The sequence below is a fragment of the Ipomoea triloba genome, chromosome 5, assembly GCF_003576645.1.
Source record: "Ipomoea triloba cultivar NCNSP0323 chromosome 5, ASM357664v1".
In the NCBI taxonomy this organism is placed as follows: Eukaryota; Viridiplantae; Streptophyta; class Magnoliopsida; order Solanales; family Convolvulaceae; genus Ipomoea; species Ipomoea triloba.
This window is the reverse complement of record NC_044920.1, coordinates 16,630,344-16,651,119: the sequence shown is the minus strand read 5'-3', so window position 1 is coordinate 16,651,119 and position 20,776 is coordinate 16,630,344. Positions and strand designations below refer to the sequence as shown.

At 35.0% G+C, this 20,776-nt stretch overlaps 1 protein-coding gene, 2 non-coding genes and 1 pseudogene across 3 annotated transcripts; 2 read left to right on the top strand and 2 right to left on the bottom strand.

Annotated features, from left to right (window-relative positions):
* Positions 1-315: 315 nt before the first annotated feature.
* Positions 316-3,804, bottom strand: LOC116019519 (14-3-3 protein 7). Its single transcript, XM_031259764.1, has 7 exons — positions 3,620-3,804; positions 2,442-2,748; positions 2,092-2,179; positions 1,845-1,954; positions 1,345-1,493; positions 1,055-1,089; positions 316-556 (listed from the first exon to the last, which is right to left on the bottom strand). The coding sequence occupies exons 1-7, from the start codon at positions 3,684-3,686 to the stop codon at positions 551-553; spliced, it is 762 nt and encodes a 253-aa protein (XP_031115624.1). The 5' UTR covers positions 3,687-3,804; the 3' UTR covers positions 316-550.
* A 10,398-nt stretch (positions 3,805-14,202) lies between these two features.
* On the top strand, positions 14,203-14,275 carry TRNAR-UCU. The gene has a single exon. It is a non-coding gene; the product is annotated as a tRNA-Arg (tRNA).
* A 354-nt stretch (positions 14,276-14,629) lies between these two features.
* LOC116020316 lies at positions 14,630-15,335 on the bottom strand (annotated as a pseudogene).
* Positions 15,336-15,856: 521 nt separating this feature from the next.
* TRNAR-UCU lies at positions 15,857-15,929 on the top strand. Its single transcript has one exon. It is a non-coding gene; the product is annotated as a tRNA-Arg (tRNA).
* Positions 15,930-20,776: the final 4,847 nt, after the last annotated feature.

Here is a 20,776-nt window from a genome sequence, read left to right as displayed (position 1 = left end):
TTTATATTACAGAGTTATAAATAATCAAACATCAATATTAGTAATCATTCTAATTCCCCCATACTACCAAACATGTATAATATTTTCACTAAAATCCATTACCATTATCAAATATTTAGTTTCTATGTGCAAACCGAACACACCCTTATTGGCCTTATATGACCATGACAAAAACTTCAACCTTCTTTTCTTTCCTTTTTTCTGGTAATAACACAATTGCCCTTAAATTCACTCTACACTCCTTCCTTCTATCTATCTGTAAACAAACTCAATGTTTTGAAAATCCAATAACAGAAATGAAGCGCATAACACCGCAAAACACACAAACTCGATGATGTTTTAAAATGCAATGCAGTACGGATAACATAAACACAAACACACATCATTTAGGAAGCGAAGGAGTAGGAATGATTCATGGAATAGAAACACCGAGTAGACAGATAAAATACAACACAACGGTCATCGATCCCTGTACTAATGTGAAAACTATTTCCACAAGTTCAAGTTGGCATCACCAGACCAAAGAATCCTTTCATCTAGAACACTTCAACTAGCTCTGCAAAATCCAAACAAATAAGTTTTTAGTGTATCATGTTACATGCTGAGTTTCATCTTTACTTGAAGGTAACTGCTAAAGCTCATCTTTACTTGAAGGTAACTGCTAAAGTCCCACATTGAAAATATAAGAAAGAACTTATGGGTTTATAAGGTCATGGGTTAGACCTACCTAATTGATTGGATTCACTTTTTTAGTATGGTTTGGCCATGTGCATATGGCCCAATCTTAGATGGTAATATCTTCGTGCCTTTTTGTATTTAACAGTATTCTTCATGTGATTTATATATATATATATGTTTTATGCACTAATACTAAACTAAATATTACAAAAAAGTAGAATTATAAACAACTTGAGTCAAGTAGTTAACTGAATTAGATATATAAAATGGGACGGAAAGGGGTAAATGTTATACCAAAAGAAAAACCCAATTTCAGAATGACAATTTCAAAATATATGGAAAGCAAATGGTAACAATAAGTCTTCAGAAATCATACCTCTCCTTGAGGTTCATCAGCCTTCGATTGCTCACCTGCAAAACAAAACAAGTGGTTAAAGCCCCCTTGTTGAAATAACTTTGTCGGACTAGCTGACCCTAATGTGATGGGATCCAACAAGTATATGGAAATTAATTGAAGAAAAGGGAGCTAGTTTTTCATTTATCATGTCCCGGGTTTAAGCTATTGAATTACAGGATAATAGCATCTGAACTCAGTCAAACTGGTTATTTGTTAACATAAACAATTTTATTTAAATAGTTCAGACAAAAATCAATAGCATCACAGACCTCCCTCCTCAGGAAGATCGGATGTCCACAATGTGAGATTATCCCGAAGAAGCTGCATGATAAGGGTACTATCTTTGTAGGATTCTTCATTGAGGCTATCAAGTTCTGCAATAGCTTCATCGAAAGCTTGTTTGGCCAGGTGGCATGCCCTGCACACCGTAGATAACATCTCTTAGAGATTAAGATAAACAAACAAAAGATTTAAGAAACTCACAAGCTGAAGGTAATCTTCAAGGAGGTCTTCGTTCTGAATGTAAACAAGATATAAAGAAAACGAACAGAAGGCTCAATGAAAAATAGTTCAACCACGACCCATTGCTGAAGTTCTTTACACTATGTATTTCAATTTTTATTTAAAAAGCCAATGCTTTTCTCGTTCCACGTGATAACTGGATTTACAGAGGTAGGGTAACAGCTAGAATCCACTGAATCATAAAAAAAAAAATAAAAAAAAATAAAAAAATCTAAAATGCCAAGAAACGCAAGAATCTCTGTCAAACCTCTCAGGTGAGTTCAAAATCTCATAGTAGAAAACAGAAAAGTTCAATGCAAGTCCAAGTCTGATTGGATGAGTTGGGGGAAGATCTGTGCTTGCAGTGGCAGTAGCAGCCTGCAAATATAGATAAATTTTAGGACCATTCCTAAATGTAAGAACAGTTATACATTACAACGGTTCAGTTTGTAAATAAATACACAGCAATAAATTGTTAGCAAATTGGAATAACTAAAGATAAGATAGAATAAAACCTCATAAGCCTTAAGTGACTGATCTGCTGCACCTTTACGATCATCACCTGCTTTGAACTCTGCCAAGTAACGATAATAATCTCCCTTCCTGTGAAAGTTGGAGAGTGCAACATCAGTTAGGCACTTTACAACTCAGCCATATGTAGGTAAGATAGGTTAAATATCAATAGATTCGGCCCACTGGGCATAAATAAATACCCCCGCCACACACCACAGAGAAGAAAAGAGTAAAGATAAAACTTCAAAAACTAAAGATACATTACACGAAAATAGTACTAGTAGTAACACTTTTTTTTTTGCTCCAAACTAGTAGTAACAGTTAGGAAGAGAAAGGAGGGAAAGAAACTCACATCTTGTAGTAGAAAACAGTAGATTCTCCAGTTGCAGAAGATGGAATAAGGTGTTCATCGATCACCGATAAAATATCGGTGCATATCTTTGTAAGCTCATCTTCAACCCTCTGACGGTAACTCTTGATCCTCTTCACATTCTGCTCATGTCCCTTACTATCCTCCTTCTGTTCAATAGAAGATAATATTCGCCACGAAGCCCGCCTTGCCCCAATAACATTCTTATACCCAACAGATACCAAGTTCCTCTCCTCAACAGTCAGTTCTACATTCAGCTTTGCAACTTTCTTCATGGCTTCAACCATCTCTGGATAAGGAGCAAGGAAGAGTAATATCTATTACGAAATTTCAAGTAAAAATGGCATATCGCAAAGTAATCATGCTGCAACTGAACAAGTGAAACTCAACTCAGCATTTGTCAAATTGAAAGAATTGTTGGGCGGAGGCCAATAAAGGGCCAAGTCCAGCACCCTGCACCCTGCCTCTCGAAAATGTGACGATGGTCTATAAAGAAATAAAGCTGCACATTCGCTACTAGCTATAGCTTTTAGCATAGTCGTAAGTGCTTGATCTTAACAAGTGGTATCAGAGCCAGGTCTCAAGAGCAAAAACGGTGCACTTAAGACTGAGCACTTGATCCTAACAAGAATCATCTTTATAAAGTGGGGTTTTTACTAAGGACATTTCACTGTCAAATCCTAATTCCAAAACCATACCTTAAATCACCTGATATTTGACATTTCCATATTACACAAGAAGCAATATAAAGCAATCTGTTGAAACACAGCGTTGGGCAAATCAACTTTTGTTGAATCATTTATCACTATAGTGATATTAGTAGTGACTAATGATACTCTATGTAAAAATATTCTAACCACCACAAAGCTCATCAAGAACACGACTTAACTACAAGAAATTTCGCAATGGCCTACAGTCACAGAGAAATTGCAATTTTAAGGGATAGAAATCAACCTCAAATCAGCAAAATTATAGAAATCCACAGTAACAGAAAACAGAAAACAGCAAGTTTTACAACTTTAATAACACCCAAACCAGAAGCACAAGAATCTAAAAACAAAACTGTGCAAAACACAGGAAAAAAAAAAAGCATAAAAATAAGAAAATTCAAGTGAAATAAATCAAGAAGTGGGAGAAAATATAATATCGAAATTGAATACCATCATATCTTTCAGCTTGCTCCGCTAGCCTAGCCAAGTACACAAGTTGCTCTCTCTCCTTCTCCATGTCGTTTCTCTCTTTTCACACACACTCTCTCTCTCTATGACTTTCTGAGTTTAGGGAGGTATTCTATGAGTCTATGACTAAAAACGTTGGGATTCCCCTCAACTTTTTCAGTTTTCTTTTTGAGTTGAAGAAAAGGAAAATGCCAGGCATTTATGGACCGTAGATTTTGCTGTTTGTCGCTACAGAGTATTTCTCATTTAAAAAAAAAACCATTTATATTACTTAATTAATTGATAAAGAAATATCTTAGGATATTTGGTTGGATGGAAAACATTTTTCATTGGAAAATGAGAAATCCTTGCAAAGAGGTGGAATTTTATTTTCCACAAAATTTGGAAAAAAATAACATGCTTCGACTATTTTATCCTTATAAAAGTTTCTTAATTACATAATTACCTATTTATTTATACATCTTTTGAGGGGCATAATGGTCTTTACACCAACGAAACAATGGAATCTATTTTCCTGGTAATTTGTTTTCCTGGTAATTTGTTTTCCATGGAATTTGAATTTCATTTCCTTCAAATATTTTTCAGCGAACCAAACGAACTGTTACATAAAACAATTTGCACGACTGCACCTTATTTCAAAGTTTAAATTTCTTGAAGTAAATATGAAATCATATAAATATGACTTAAAAAATCCTCCATTCAATTTATTTGAAGTAACATTAGTATTTTATCCGTGCGAAGCACATAATAAATTATGTCTAATTGATTAAATTAACCCGGGTAGTCCAAATTACTTAACCAAATAATAAATAAATAATTAGATGAAAAAGACAAGATTTGTGAGTCACGGAGACAAAGTTTGTATTGATATCAGTGTAATGCTATTACAAGAAGTTAGATGGTAGAATGATGTCTTAACAAGACAAGAACAAACTAATTTATACTAAAGTTGCCCACTAACCGCCTCTATGAGAATAGGCGGGTGGCTAACTACTTTGACCGAGTCCGTGGCCGAGGTCGGGGGCCGACCTTGGGTGTGCAGGGCACCCTAGTTCGAGGTTGGCCTTAAGTGCGTGGGGCATCCCAAGCCAAGGCCGACCTTGGGTGTGCGGGGCACCCCAAGCTGAGTTCGGCCTTAAGTGTGCAAGGCATCCCATGCTGAGGCTGGCTTTGGGTGTGCGAGGCATCCCCGGTCGAGGCCGACCTCGGGTGCGCGGGGCACCCCAGGTTAAGGCCGGTTGTGGGTGCACGAGGCACTCCAAACCAAGGTTGGCCTGAAGTGCACTATGCCGAAGGTCGAGGCCACAACCGGCCTTGGGTACACCGGGCACCCAAGGCCGAGGTCAAGATCGATTGCAGAGTTGCTTCGAATACTCTAGCTTTCCTCCCGGGGTCGGTTTGCTCTGAACCCAAGTCCAATATATCCATCAATTTCATTATGAATTTAAATAAAAAATTAAAGTATATTAAAATATACAATACAATAATATAGTTTGACTTTCATATATTTGGTCAAGTATCTATTTTCATAGCATACAAAATTAAAATTAAAATTTTGTATGGTTACTACAATCTCTAATCATATACATATTTATATAAATTTATAGAGAAAATTCATTAATTAAATTGATTTATTCTTAATTGTATATCATATATATTATAATTTTAACAATATGAATAATAACGAAGAGAATTATATTTAAAAGTTTAAAAAAATATATGTAAATTTCAAATTTTGCATGAGTAAATTTAATCTCTAATAGGACGAACTTCATTATATGATTGTACAATACATTGTATATGCACATAATATTTATTAATGTATTTAAAGAAAATTCTATAATATAATTTCCCTAATTATAATTTAAATTTCTAGATTTATAATTAAGATAATTACACTTAGAAATTAACAAAATTAGTATTTTAATTTTGTATAATTAATATAGTCCATAAGTATATGTATGTATTGAAGTAAATTTCTAAATATTTATGAATACACATTTAGTTAATTTAATAATTTTATTTTCGTAATTATATTTCATATTTTATATTTTGTTAATTATAAATTTGTATGAACTAATGTAGTCTCTAACTATATTACGTATTTAGGCAAATTTGTAAACATTTATGAATTTTTTAATTAAGAGTATGAGTCTAGACAAATTTTGAAATAAATTTTCTTAATGAGTAACCATTGTAGATGATAGATGGATTCAGGGCAAACCAACCTGTGAAGAAACGAGAATAACTCGGAAAACCGACCTCGGCCTAGGGTCGCCCAAGGGTGGCCTCGACTTCGATTATAGACATGATCAAAGAAGATCCAACCACCTGCCCTATTCTCTTGGCGGCGGTTAAGGGTTAGCTTTAGTATAAATTAGCTTGTTATTGTCTCATTAGGACATCATTCATTAACTTGTAATCGTCCTATAACGCTTATTAATACAAATCTTGTCTCCTCAACACATATTCCTTGTATTTTCCATTTCATTATCCATTTATTCATTTCTTTATTATTGAGTTAAGTAATTCAGAAAACCCGGGTTAATTTAATCTATCATTGGTTCTTTCATTGAAAGCTCAACATACAAGCTCGAGCGTGCTCCCTATTTTTTTCACCTGCCATAGCAATGACGAGGTCCAATTCACGCAACTCTCATAACTCTCGTAGCACCCACCTCACCTCGAGTGGGAACGGCCTGAAGCAGACCTACGGGACCAACTCAATAGCAACCGCAAGATGAATTGTTCGCGATCCAACTAGCCGCAACTTTGCTAACCAGCCTTGTCGAGGGGCTCCAAGGAGTAGTGCTGCCCCCTCAACTTGGCATCAGGGCACTATATGGGGTTGTTCAAGGCAAGTCGACCCTCACCTCGCCCCGATGCTGGGTGCCTGGCCTCCACAAGTGCAAGGAACTAAAGTTGATGATCAGGACAATTCGCCGCGACCATCAGCACAACATTGAGGAGGATGAACGAACTCAAACCCGAGCATGAGCCGATGTGGAAGTCAATTCTCCTAATTTGCAACCCCAAGTGGCCTACCTCAATTCCATGGAGGGAGGAGGGGCTCGAGCAAGCTTTACTTTGGCTCATAGCCAACCTCAGTTTAATCGAACACCGCTTTAGCCGAGCACACAGTGAAGGACTCGGTATTATCTCGAGTGGACATGCTCTTGATTTCCCGAGCACATGCCGAATGACTCATATTTCTCTCATCTTCCTAGAATTCAAGCTCGTGTTGAAGAACCTTCCTCGCCCCGCGAAGTTGTGGTCATGATTTGTCGGGAAGTCGGGCTCGTGATATATTGAGCTCATGGTGAAGGATTCATTTTACTTTGAGAATCCAAGCTCATGGCTTGCCGAGTTCGCCTTGAGAGACTTACATGAGCCTGAGCTCGGCCACTATGTGTGCAAGGAGCCCAAGCTCAGCCACCACAAGTACTAGGAGCTCGAGCTCAGCCACTATGGCCATAGGGAGCTCGAGCTCAGCCACCTCAACCAACATCCTACAAATGACAAAAGAAAATGATTTCAACCCCAAATACATTCTAATAAAAATGATTTCATAACCCTAAAAGGCTAGAACCAGAACACGTTCTAAAATCTAAATACATTCTAATAAAAACCTATGGAAGAAACCTATATCAAGCAGCTATAGAACTAAGCCCTAAATCCCTATGATTTCATAACCCTAGAACCAGAACACATTCTAAGTAGCTATGGTCTATGGAGATTGAGAGAACTTACACTATGATTTGAAGGAGTAAAACTTGACCGACTCGCTGCAGATAGACCAGAATGAAGGCGAAACTTCTTCTTAATGGGTCTCATCGCCAATCACAATTCGTAAGTCCAGGACAGCAAGTCGGCGGTTGCGTAGAGCAGGGCAACAGGTAGCAAAAGGCAGTGTCGCAGCCTCGCAGCGTTGAAACCTCATAGGTGAAGCCGAGAAGTGAAGACTGAAGTACTAAGCTCTGAAGAGGAATTTTAGGGATTTAGGGCTTAGTCTTGTACACACACGGAATACACTAGCTAAGTGGCTACTGGCTAGGTTACTTTAATATTTTATATTTAAACTTTATAGTGTAAATTAGTATTGAGCTAATATATAACCGAAAAGTAATGGGCTAAGTCAAAATGTGTGGGCCTCTTCCTCGATTTTTAAGTAGGTTTGATTTTTTTGGTCCAAAACTAATAATCGACCAAAAAACCAAAATGACCGATTTTTTTAAGGTAATAACCCATAACCGGCCGAAAAACAAAATTTTCGGTCGATTTGGTTATCGGTCATCGATTTTTCGATTGGTCTTATTTTTTGCTCACCCCTAGGTACGAGGTCCAACCTCACTCATTACCGAACGAAAGAGTTCGTTCATGGCAAAGGCAACCCTTGGCTGAGAAAAAGCTATGTTTTCCCTAGGGGCATTACGGGGTCTGACCTCGCTGGCGCTGAATATGAAAGTATTCCCTAGGGATGGTACGAGGCCCGACCCACTCATCACTGAACGGAATACCTCGTTCTTAGCCAAGGCAACCCTTGGCTGAGAAAGAGCTAAGCTTTCCCTAGGGGTGTTATGAGGTATGACCTCACTGGCACCAAACAACAAAGTATTCCCTAGGGGTGGTACAAGGTCCAACCTCGCTCATCACCGAATGAAAGAGCTCGTTCTGTGTCAAGGCAACCCTTGCCTGAGAAAAAGCTAAGCTTCCCCTAGGGTAGTTACGAGGTCTGACCTCGCTCATCACCGAACGAAAGAACTTGTTCTTGGCCAAGGAAACCCTTGGTTGAGAAAACGCTAAGCTTTCCCTAGGGGTGTTACGAGGTCCGACCTTGCAAGCGCCGAACTAGAAAGTATTCCCTAGGGCTGATACGAGGCCTGACTTCACTTATCGCTGAAAAGAAAAGTCTTTTTGTTTGAGGTTAAAATTTGTAATGGTGCATGTTTGAATATTTATGGTATTGAGAAACTTCTATATCATCTTCCTCACGATCCCTTCAACTACAAAATTTGTTACATGCTCCTGATCTAGCCAACCTTCTTCTGTCAAACATTTTCCCATTGAAAATAATATTTTCTTTGAATTTCATACATCCTTGTTTGTTGTAAAGGATCTCACCATCAACCAAGTTCTACTTAAAGGAGAAGGATCAAGAAGGGGGCGGGGGGGTTATACAAAATTTTAGTATAAAAATCTATGACATTCTTTGCATAAAAAGCATCATCAGATGTTCGGCACAATCATCTAGGTCACCCCATTCTAGAGCCTTACACAACATTCTACGCCATTGTCCAGTGTCAAAGTCATCAACTAATAGTAGTACACTTTGTTCTGATTATCAACTTGGGAAATCCTCACGATTTCCTCTAGAAAGAGTCACTAAATATAGTTCTTCTGTATTAGATTTAGTTTACACAGATATTTGGGGACTATCCCTTGTTTTATCTAATGGGGGTAATCGTTATTTTATTATTTTTGTTGATGATTACTCTCGATATACTTGGTTTTTTCCCATGAAACTGAAAGACATCTATGTTTTTTTTTTCATAGGTTTAAAGCATTGGTTGAGTGAACCTTTTCTTGAAAAATAAAAGCCATTTAGTATAATCTAGGAGGTGAATATAGAAAGCTAGATGAACTCTTTGTCAATTTTGGTATAAACCATTGCCAGTCATGCGCTTACACACATGAACAAAACGGGCGTGTTGAAAGACATCACAAGCACATTATTGAAACTAGATTAACCTTATGATGTATCAAAATAATGATAGTGAGTTTACAAACGTACAATGTCGTTCAACTGAAGATTGGTGCTATGGAATGTATTTGTGCAATACCTAACTTCTAGACACTAAAGCCTTGAACCCATAACAATGGAAGCACACTCATAAACATAGATAGACAAATCAATAGTAATTAACACACTTAAAATATAAAATAAACACAATAAGAAAAGATAGGGCTCAAGTTAAGAAATATCACACTCTAGATGCTATAATAGCCTATGTGATTAAGGAGAACAAATAATCAAGGGATTAAGAGGGAATACACGAAGGAATTTTGACCGCCACTTTCGTGGTCAATGCGACAAGGATTAGAACAAAGGATTGTCCCACTTTCGTGATGCATGAACCCCAAGCTCATCAAGCTCACAAAGCTTCAAGGCTTCCCAAATCTTCTCCTACTTTCATAGAGAGATGAGAAATTAGGTTGTGCAAGGAATGACTTGAGTTCTTCACCCAAATTTAATCGCAGCAAGGAACTCTCCAAATACATGCTAATGAATGGTTTACACCAAGCATTAACAAGATTCAATCACAATCCTTCACAAACATATGAACCCAGATTAGAGTTATACCCCTTATGCAATAATCTCATAAATAACATCAAGATAGGCAATAAATCCCTAACCTAAGCCACTAAAATAACTTCATGAATCAATAACATAAAGAACACAAAAGCACAAGTGTAAAGCATAAACATGGTAAAATAAAGAGACAAAAGGGAAATAGAGCTTATCTATTGAAATAGATGGTAAAGCCTTGAAATCCAAGCATAAATCCTTCAATACAACCTTCTAATATGTTTAGAAACCTTAGTCTAAGCCTAATCTAACCCTAAAATATGAAAGGAAATGAAATATAGCAGCTAGGGTTCGAGTGTGGGTCGGAATAGAGTAGACATGGTTGAAAATAGGCGTAAATAGTGAACATGGGACACCCATGCAGCCAAGGACATAGGCATGTACCCACCCATGCGCAAAACAAAAATAAAACCATTTTGTAGAGTAGTGGTGCATGGGCAATAATACGCCTGTGTGGGCGCCCGTGAGGTACTCTTCTCCTTGTGCAATTTTCCGGCAGAATGACTTCCTTGCTATTTTTTGACCACTTTAAATTCAAAATGAGTCTTGATGGTCTTCATGGAAGTTATATTCCTTTGAGCTTTATTTCCAATGACGTATGAATAACTTTATTTTGACATTCATATCCTAAGATATTAATAGAAATACTAAGACGTTGACATGATGTACGAGAATTGCAATGCATTGATCTCTTGGAAGTATTTTATCCATCTCCTTAGCTTCTCTTTGGATCCATTGATCCTAAATACATTCAAAATGATCCGTTTGACTCTTATATCGTCCAAAATGCATGAAAATACAAGTGTTTTTTTCTTCAAGTGAGAGATATTGTACCTAAACGCACAAACAAAGAAAATAAGAGTTCTTTTTGTTAGACATGTATGCCCTAGGAGCCAACATTTATTGTTTTGGGCATTAATTTATTATTAAATAAATATAATAAATAATTGTTTTATTTAATTTATTAAGGCTTAGTTAATATTTGATATTATTCTATACAATCTTCTTAATTCTTCATTCTTAAGTGTTAAGAATATGAGTGACGAAGAATTAATAAATGAAGTATTGTAAAAATGTTCCTAGTCATAGGAATTCTAATTGGCATTAGAATTCCGATAAGACTAGCACATTGTCCTTCTTATGGTGAGTCTCATGCCATTCTGTAAGAGATATAGAGAGTGAACATGTGGATGATTATTAGAGAACAAGTCATTGAACATTGACTGACTACAACGTACCGCATGGTGTTTACCTACGTGTCATCGGTATGTTGTATGTTACAAGTATGCAATAATCCTTTGACTTGAGACGACATGGTTGTCTCGTACATATGATGGACTAGTTTTTTCCAGTATGCGTCTTTTGTTCCTTATGGGACTATAAGTGTACTTGGTGGCCTAGTTCAGTATTGTACGGAGACATGTATGCGTTAAATAGAGGATCCACCGCCTTGAGGTAACAAGGATGTTCCAGTCTAATTCAATAATCATACAACGAGAATCTCTAGCCAGAGTATAATGAAGTTGGACTTCAGGTTAAGAATATTGAATAGACATATTGACCGGGTTTATGGGTTTGACCAAGTTTGACCATGACCTTTATCTGGTTCGGAACAAGTGTTGTGTGGAAGGAATGATGCATGATATTTGTAACGAAAAGGTTCATTATAATATATTAAAATATATTCATTGTCAACTAGGTAGTCATGACATACTGCTAGGTGTCACTCATGACTTATGAGTTATTTAATAATGAGTTATTAAATATTACTCGTTGCTAGTTCGACTGTGAACCTAGAAAGTCACACCTTAATGGTTCGTGGTAATGCTGAGAACTTTAAAAGAAATTGATAAAGAGTTATCGATATCGAATTTAATACATTAATAATTGATTAATGGATAAATTCAATATTGGGTAGTTTTGGGCTTTTAAAGGCTAGCACATTTGGGCCCAAACAAGGCTATATATATAGCCTTGCCCTATTTCTTAAGTTAAAAAAAAGTTAGACAGAGATTAGTCAGAAAAATAGTTTTCACGTAGAAATCTCTGGGAGTTCTCGCGTGCTCGACCGGTGGACGGACTAGAGGCCAGACGATTGGACGGTTTTGATTCTGCCATAGCACGCTTCAAGGGTAAACCTTTCTAACTTCCTCCTTAAACATAGAATCATGAAAAAGTAATTTGATGCTTCCGCTGCGCATGTATGTTTTTCAAACACTTTTAACATGACATCAACATTTTAGAGCTTGAAAATATGATTAAATATGAGGTAAAATGCAAGTTAATATGAACTAAATATGTACTTATCACCTTACTTACTCAAGCTTATGTCCCAACTAGATCTTGGAGTTATGCTTACGAAATTTTGGCATTTCTAATTAATCGCATGCCTTTTGAAACCTTAAACAATTTGAGTCCGTATGAAATCATCAATACTACAACTCCTAACTATTCGTTTCTCCGTGTCTTTGGTTGTCTATGTTTTTCCTATCTCCGTCCCTACTGAGAGAGTAATTAGGCAAGCAGCATTCGACTAGGACCAGCACTGACCCGAAGACAATGAACGGACGACAAACAAGCCATTACGCATTATTACACATTAAAGATGAGTAGCCACTCCAACGGATCCCCAGCATTAACATCCACTCCAACGACTCCTCAGCATTAACATCCACTTACTACGCATTGAAGGTGAAGCAGAGAGTCGTTGCGCTCAGGAATATAAAAAGACGCTCACACTTGAAGGGAGGGAGGAAACATTTTCTAAACTAGAGCTCACTATTGTACTGAACACTGTACTGAACACTGCACTCAACATTGTACTCAACACTAAGATTAATAATACTCAAAGTATACCCGTAACATATTTACCGTCACCTACAATAAACACAAAATAGAGTATCATTTTGCTTCGTCTGTCTTCTTTGGGTACCTAGACTCATTTAGAGGATATCTTTTCTTGAATCTAAATACTAGAAAAATTATTACTATTTTCCATGTCCGATTTGATGAGAATGTTTTCCCTTTACAGTTAAAACTCCTCCACAGGTTTTTACTTCGACTCCGGATGCGATATCTTTGGCGGTGTCAACGTACCAAGTAAAATAGGATGCAAGAGATCGACACAACCATGTCGTCCCCATGTTACAGTCGAGGCCCAAACGACGTCGATCACCACCCCAGAATCAACGTACATATTCTATACTCTTATGACACATGACTTGTGACTCCACATTTAACAAAGCTCTAATTACATGTGTAGATGAATTCGAACCCACTTGCCATTCCCAACATGTAAGGAGCCTTGAATGGCAAGTAGCAATGGACGAAGAATTCAATGTTCTCCTACACAACATCACTTGGAAGTTGGTTCTACATGAACGAGATATGAACGTCATTGGATGCAAATGAGTGTTTCAAATCAAAATAAAAGTTGATGGTACAATTGAACTATACAAAGCCAAACTTTTTGCAAAAGGATTCAATTAGGTTGAAGTAGAAAATTATGTTGACACTTTCAGTCTGGTCATCAAACCAACTACAGTAAGACTTCTCTTATTTCTTGCTATAATAAAAGATTGGTCTATCATACAACTTGATGTTCACAATGCCTTCCTCAATGGTTGTCTAAGTGAGAATGTTTACATAAAGAAACCACCAGGGTATATTGACAACAAGTTTTCTGCTCATGTCTACAAACTACAAAAGTCGATCTCTATATATATGGTTTGAAGCAAGCACCATGTACATGGTTCAAACGCCTTCAAGATTGTCTACTCTTGATTGGTTTCAAGGCTTCAAAAATTGATGTGCATATACAGACTACGGTAGACAAATACTACATAAATAACTTTGTGCATTAAACTTTCTAGTCCATATATTATTTAATGAGATTTTATTTGTTTAAGTGCACTATTACTAATTATTTTATTATAAAATATTCAATTTAGTACACGTATTATAAAATTGATCAATTTAATTCTTATACTATTAAAAATAAAATACTAAAGTAAAATTATTAGCATCATTAGTTAAACTGTTAATATGTTGATGTTGCTAGATTCAATGGAAATAATATGACTCTCAAATCACTAATTAATAATATGTTAATATAAAAATATTTAAATGTCGTCATTAACAAGAATTTGAACTCATAACATTAGAATAATTAGTAAGAGCCCATGCCTTAATGAATGAGGCGCCCATGGCCTAATGGATAAGGCGCTTGACTTCTAATCAAGCGATTGTGGGTTCAAGTCCCACTGGGCGTGTTTAATGAACATTGTTAGCATTATATATAATATATCACTACTCATTTCAATCATATCCAATAAGCTAACTAATAAAATGCTATATTATTTATCACTACTCATTTTAATCATATCCAATAAGCTAACTAATAAAATGCTATATAATTTATCACTACTCATTTCAATCATATCCAATAAGCTAACTAATAAAATGCTACTAAAATTAGTATTAATTAATTGCCAAGATCTTGCACCATATAGAAGATTCGAGCCTGATTCTAAACATAGTTACGTTTTCACTATTTATTTCAATCCCTCGAGTTTCATATAATTCTACTAATATCCACTCCGAAATTGAACAAAAATTATCTAAAATTAGAAAGTCCATTTCCAGATCTTGATTCTGAGATCAACCTTACAACTCGCATCGGAAGTGGTGGCCATGGCTGGCGTTTTCCCCTTGGGAGTTTGGCTATGGATTCCCTCGCAGGTCACTCTAATCCCAAACTACTTGCTCTTTAATTTCTCAAGCTTTAGCACAACCATGGTGTCTATCACAATCATGATGGGCAATCTGCATCTTCTCTTAAGATCTGAATTGAGTTCCAAGACGGAATCGACGTCGAGAACTTGGGAGGTGGGGCGAGTGGGTTGAGTGGATTATTGTGACGTTATTTGGGTAGTTGGGGAAACTCGGGAAGGATACGTTGGCTAGGGTTACTTGGAAGGCGAATGTGGTGAGGGAGATGGGGTCGTAGGTGTAGTTCAATTTCTTGTTAGGGTTTTTGGCCGAGAGGGTTAAGTTGAGCTTGGTGGTGAGGCGTGTGGTGTCGTCGGCTGCGGTGGTGGTGAGGTTGAATTGGGAGATCTTGAGGGAAGAGACGAAGAATGTGAGGCGCTAGGGGCGATAGAGAACGTAGAAGATAGCACCGATGATGGCGGCCAAGAGGATGAGGATTCAGATGATCAGGACAACCCAGAAGTAGCTTAGGCAGAAGCACCATTGCCAGTTGCACCGCTGCTGGTTGTGTCGGTGGTAGGCCGTCGGAGTCGGCCGGTAGGGGATGCGATTAGGGTTGTATTTATAGGTGTAAATACATGTAAAATGACATTTTTATCCAAATGTTTGATATTACTAAAATAACCCTGAATTTGGGCGGGAAAGCTTATTCAACCACTTCTATTATTATTATTATTATTATTATTATTATTATATATTATATATTATATATATATATATATATATATATACATACATACATACATACATACATACATACATACATACATATATATATATATATATATATATATATATATATATATATATATATATATATATATATTCAATTTAGTACATGTATTATAAAATTGGTCAATTTAATTCTTATACTGTTAAAAATAAAATACTAAAGTAAAATTATTAACATCTTCAGTTAAACTGTTAAATATGCTTATGTGGCTAGATTCAACGAAAATAATGATTCTCAAATCACTAATTAATAATATGTTGATATAAAAATATTTAAAATATCGTCATTAACAAAATTTGAACTCATAACATTAGAGTAATTAGTAAGCGCCCATGATTTAATGGATGAGGCGCCCATGGCCTAATGGATAAGGTGCTTGACTTCTAATCAAGCGATTGTGGGTTTGAGTCCCACTGGGCGTGGTTAATCAAAATTATTACTATTAGCATTATATATAATTTAGCATTATATATAATTTAACACTACCCAAAAAAAAAACATTAGAATAATAATATCATATCAAATAACCTAAACTAACAATTTGAAAATATTAATAAAATGTCAAAAAAATATTTTTCTTAATAATAAAAACTAAATCACATACTAATAAAATTGTAAAGATAAAAATAATATAATTAAAATCATATAGTGTTAAATAATATAAATTAATTAGCATTGGAAATTAGTATTAATTTTTTTTTGAAAACAGTATTAATTAATTATTTTTGTTTTTGCATTTTAGGTAGTATGTGGTTTAATTTTTGTATTAAGTAATATAATTATTTTTGTGATGTTTCATTTCTTATATTAAAACTCCACTAAGGCTTGAACCCACTCCCCTCCATGTGAAGGTGTAAATTGAGTGCCACTAAACCACAAGATCTTTGGTTATTGTTGTTGTTGTTGTTACTATTATTATTATTATTATTATTATTATTATTATTATTATTATTATTATTATTATTATTATTATTATTATTATTATTATTATTATTATTATTCCAATGTCATGAATTCAATTATTATTAATGACATGTTGTGTTAAATATTTTTATATTAACATTTTATTAATTAGTGATTTGGTAGTCACATGACCTCTATGTAATGTAGTCACATTAGCATATCTAACAATTTAACTAATTGCATAATTTTATAGTACACCGTTCTGTTCATCTATACTTTCTCAACATGTTGAAGCACAAAGAGTGAATATCGCCTCCACTCAGGCTGGATCTCATTATCTCTATATAGGAGAGTCACTATATGTCATTTGACCACAAGGTACTTGACAAGTAGTACATACACCGGTTAAAAACCGTTGTCTATGTGCGTGACTTTTAACCACACGAGTTTCAACAACACTCAATAGACAACGGTTAAAAACCGTTGTCTTTGTGCGGGACTTATAACAACACCGGTTTCAACAACACTCAATAGACAACGATTTTTTAACCGTTGTCTTTTCAAGAAAAGACAACGGTTAAAAATCGTTGTCTATGTGCGTGACTTTCAACAACACCGGTTTCAACAACACGCAATAGACAACGGTCTTTAACCGTTGTGTTTTCTAGAAAAGACAACGGTTTTTAGCCGTTGTCTATACTCGGGACTTACAACAACACCGGCTTCAACAACATAAATTTTACCTCAAAGACAACGGTTAAAAACCGTTGTCTATGAGCATTTTTCTTGTAGTGACCGATAGATTTAATTGAACAGTTTATGATAATATCTGGAGTAATTAAGTACTTAAATCAATTTTATTTAATTAATTAGTGATAAAGTTAATCATTATTTTAAAAATGTATAAGATTTTGATTTTTGTCATAAATTATATATTACTTTCATAATATATTTAATATTTAAAAAAAAAATTTGAAATAGCATTTTGAACATAAGAAGGAGATGGTCCAATAATCATCACTAGTTGTCACAATTTTCTCAATGCTAATAATTACCTATAATAGGTTGTTTCCAACAAATGAGGTGGTAGGCATTATATTGATTGAGTAGGTGCAGTGTAGGTGTGTTGGTGCCATGAAAAAGTAATACAACCTTCCACACAACTCTACCTTTACAAGACACCAATATATAATCCAACTCTTTTTCAAACACTAGAAAGGTTACCAATCTTTCCATCAATTCAATCATTTCTTTAGAAATTTATTTCTTTTCTCTTGAAGTTTCGGTGGCAGATTTATCACAAAGCCATTAGGAATGTTCTTCATAATATACCAACCAATATTGGGAAGCATTTCTTTTAAATCTCTAGCTATTATAGTATTTTTTTTAGTAGGTGTTGATGAAAATCTTGCCAAGTTGAAAAATTATAAAGGTAGAGATTAATTTTTATTGGAAGTAATTATTATGAGTTGGATATAGTAGTTATTCTTTCTAAATTTATTGTAATTAATAAGTTATTATTAATTGTGTTAATGGTTTAACATTTCTAATTATTGAATGTTGATATTGTAATTAATAAGTTATTATTAATTGTGTTAATGGTTTAACATTTCTAATTATTGAATGTTGATATGTTAGTTAGTTATGGACATAATTGTAACTCAAATATTGATGTAATTAAGCATGAGCTGAGGGAGAGATACGATTCTAAGTGAAGAATTTAATTCTTTTTTTTTTTAAATATAAATCACAATAATATTGATAGAGAATTACACTTGTGTGAGACCGTCTCACGGATCTTTATTTGTGAGATGGGTTGGATCAGTTTGAATCAACATGCAAATGCCATACTTATATGCGCAAATGTCATACTTATATACTCAAATGTAATACTAATCAATAATAAAATTTTTGTGATTTATAAGGGAAAATGTAATACTTTTGAAGAAAAATGTATAGTAATAATTTTGAATTTTGATATAAAAGTATTATATTTTCCATCAAAAGTATGGTATTACATTTTCCATAATAAGTAATGTTCCCCTTACTTATAATGAAAAATATAATACTTTTGATGAAAAATGTAATACTTTTAAATCGAAATGTAAAAGTATTACATTTTCCCTTACAAGTATTACATTTACCATTATAAGTAACAAAAATTTTATTCCTAATTAATATTACATTTGAGCATATAAGTATTACATTTGTGTGTATAAGTATCACATTTTCACCTTGACCCGATCCGATTCGACCCGTCTCACGGTGAAACGGTCTCACACAAGTTTTTGCCTAAAGTTATTGGATAGCTAAATTAATCAAACAAATAGAATAATAGGCCTTATATCTTTAGTTTTTTTTTAATATCAACATTAGCTTTGATTTCTAGAAAGCAAAGTCCGAAACTTAGCAAGTTAAGAGGTGAGTTGAGCAACTTGTCTAGGCATGCAGCAAGACAAGTGACTAACTTAGACTTGCAAGAAATATTTATAAGCTACCATAGTTGTCGACTCCTTAACATATCGTCTGGTGCATTGCTTGACTAACTGACTATAATTAACAACTAGAGAGCGTCATATCAGTCTACTTACTTGCGAGACATCATCATAACACTCACTTATGTCAATTATAAATACCATTTCACATCTCATTGCAATACTTGTATTACTCACACTCAGTATATTACACCGATCGGAGCTATTCGACCTCAAAAGTTCAACCTCCTAATCTCCTTTGTACTTCGGCCAAACAATGTCTATATTGTACTTTGATCAATCTTTCCCTATCATAGTATATGAATAGTGAACCCTACCCCTCAATCTATTTTGCATTATCAATTGTAAAACTGTAATACATCATAAAAAAAATGATAATTGATAGGGAATACCCCTCGGAGACCGGGACATGTATGACCGGCCTTACTGTATAAGTGATGTCACCGGAATCCAAGTCGATCTGATCTGATCGGAAATGATGCACCTCCCGACCTCTCTGTTGGGCCGTCCTCATTATCCACTCCTCGGATTGCCATATGTCGGGGTCTCGCCACCGACCTCGTTAGCTTTGTCCGACCGATATGCCTCAGCACTTGAGTGGCGCGAAGGGCATCTTGCCCCACGTGTACGGTCCCAACTCCGCTCTCCGAGGGCCCGGTGCATGTGCTCCACATGCCTGCCATGTTAAGGTTCGGAACTTGTCCCCTAACTACACTATAAATACCACATTAGATGCATGAGAGAGGGACTTCTGTTTGTTAATAGCTACAGAGAGCTCGAAAACCTCTAACCCACTATTACGTAACTCGAGTTTAGTATTTCACTTAACTGGATTTTGGCGTAAGTGCTCTAGGCTGAACCGACCTCATCATCACAGCTCACTTTCCTATATGGTCGGTATTTATTCCACAAATAATAATACTAATAAAATTATACCCGTATTAAGAAAGTTAAAGAATAAAAAGATTTTTCTTTGTTGTGTGTTTTAGTTTCATATGAGGGAGTTGTATTGACCTGATGCCAATTGTATGTTAGTTTCATATGGAGGTGAAATGTCATGTCAGACTCAGGATTGGCTTCAATAATTCCTTTCTTCCAAAGAAAAGAATATAATGATGCTTCTTTATTATATTTATTTATTTATGTTACACTGAAATAGTTTATTATTCTTTAGTACTATTGAAGAGAATAAAGGCTATGTTATGCTCAATATCCCATTATTGCCAGACACGAGGAATCCCTTCAATTCAATGATTCCAATTCCCAGGTAAATCTAATGTCAAATTAACTTGTATTATCTAAGGTTATAAAAGAGATACTACAGAAGAATCTCAAATCTTGCTCTTTAAATTTTACTTCTTAATGTAACAGATATATTGATGAGTTACTTTATATAAGTGTCTACATCAAGAAGTTGAGAATATAAAATGGGAGTACATATATTATTTTCTGTTATAAAAAGATTAATGGGATTTAATGGTTATGTAATTGTTAGTTTGTCTTTTGTTTTTTTTTTTTAAATTTTTAAACGGATTTTTTTTTTTTTTTTATCTCTAATGAAATTTGGCATGACCTCTGATCTTTAGTTTGTGTGTCTTTTACAAAGTCCAAATAAACTACCATAGATAAACATGCGTCCGATTTAATTTGATTTTTTGTCTTACCAACGAGCATGATCAAAATTTATATAATCACAATTATTTCTAATAGATATTAGGTAAATTCAATCTGGTTAATACCCAAACCTAAAAGGATTAACAGTCATATAATTGCTATCTTATAAATAGTGACTCTATGTCTCTATTCAATGAAGGGTAGTTAATATTTTTTGAGGTTGCATAGAGAGTAGTAGAGTATATTAGATAGCATTT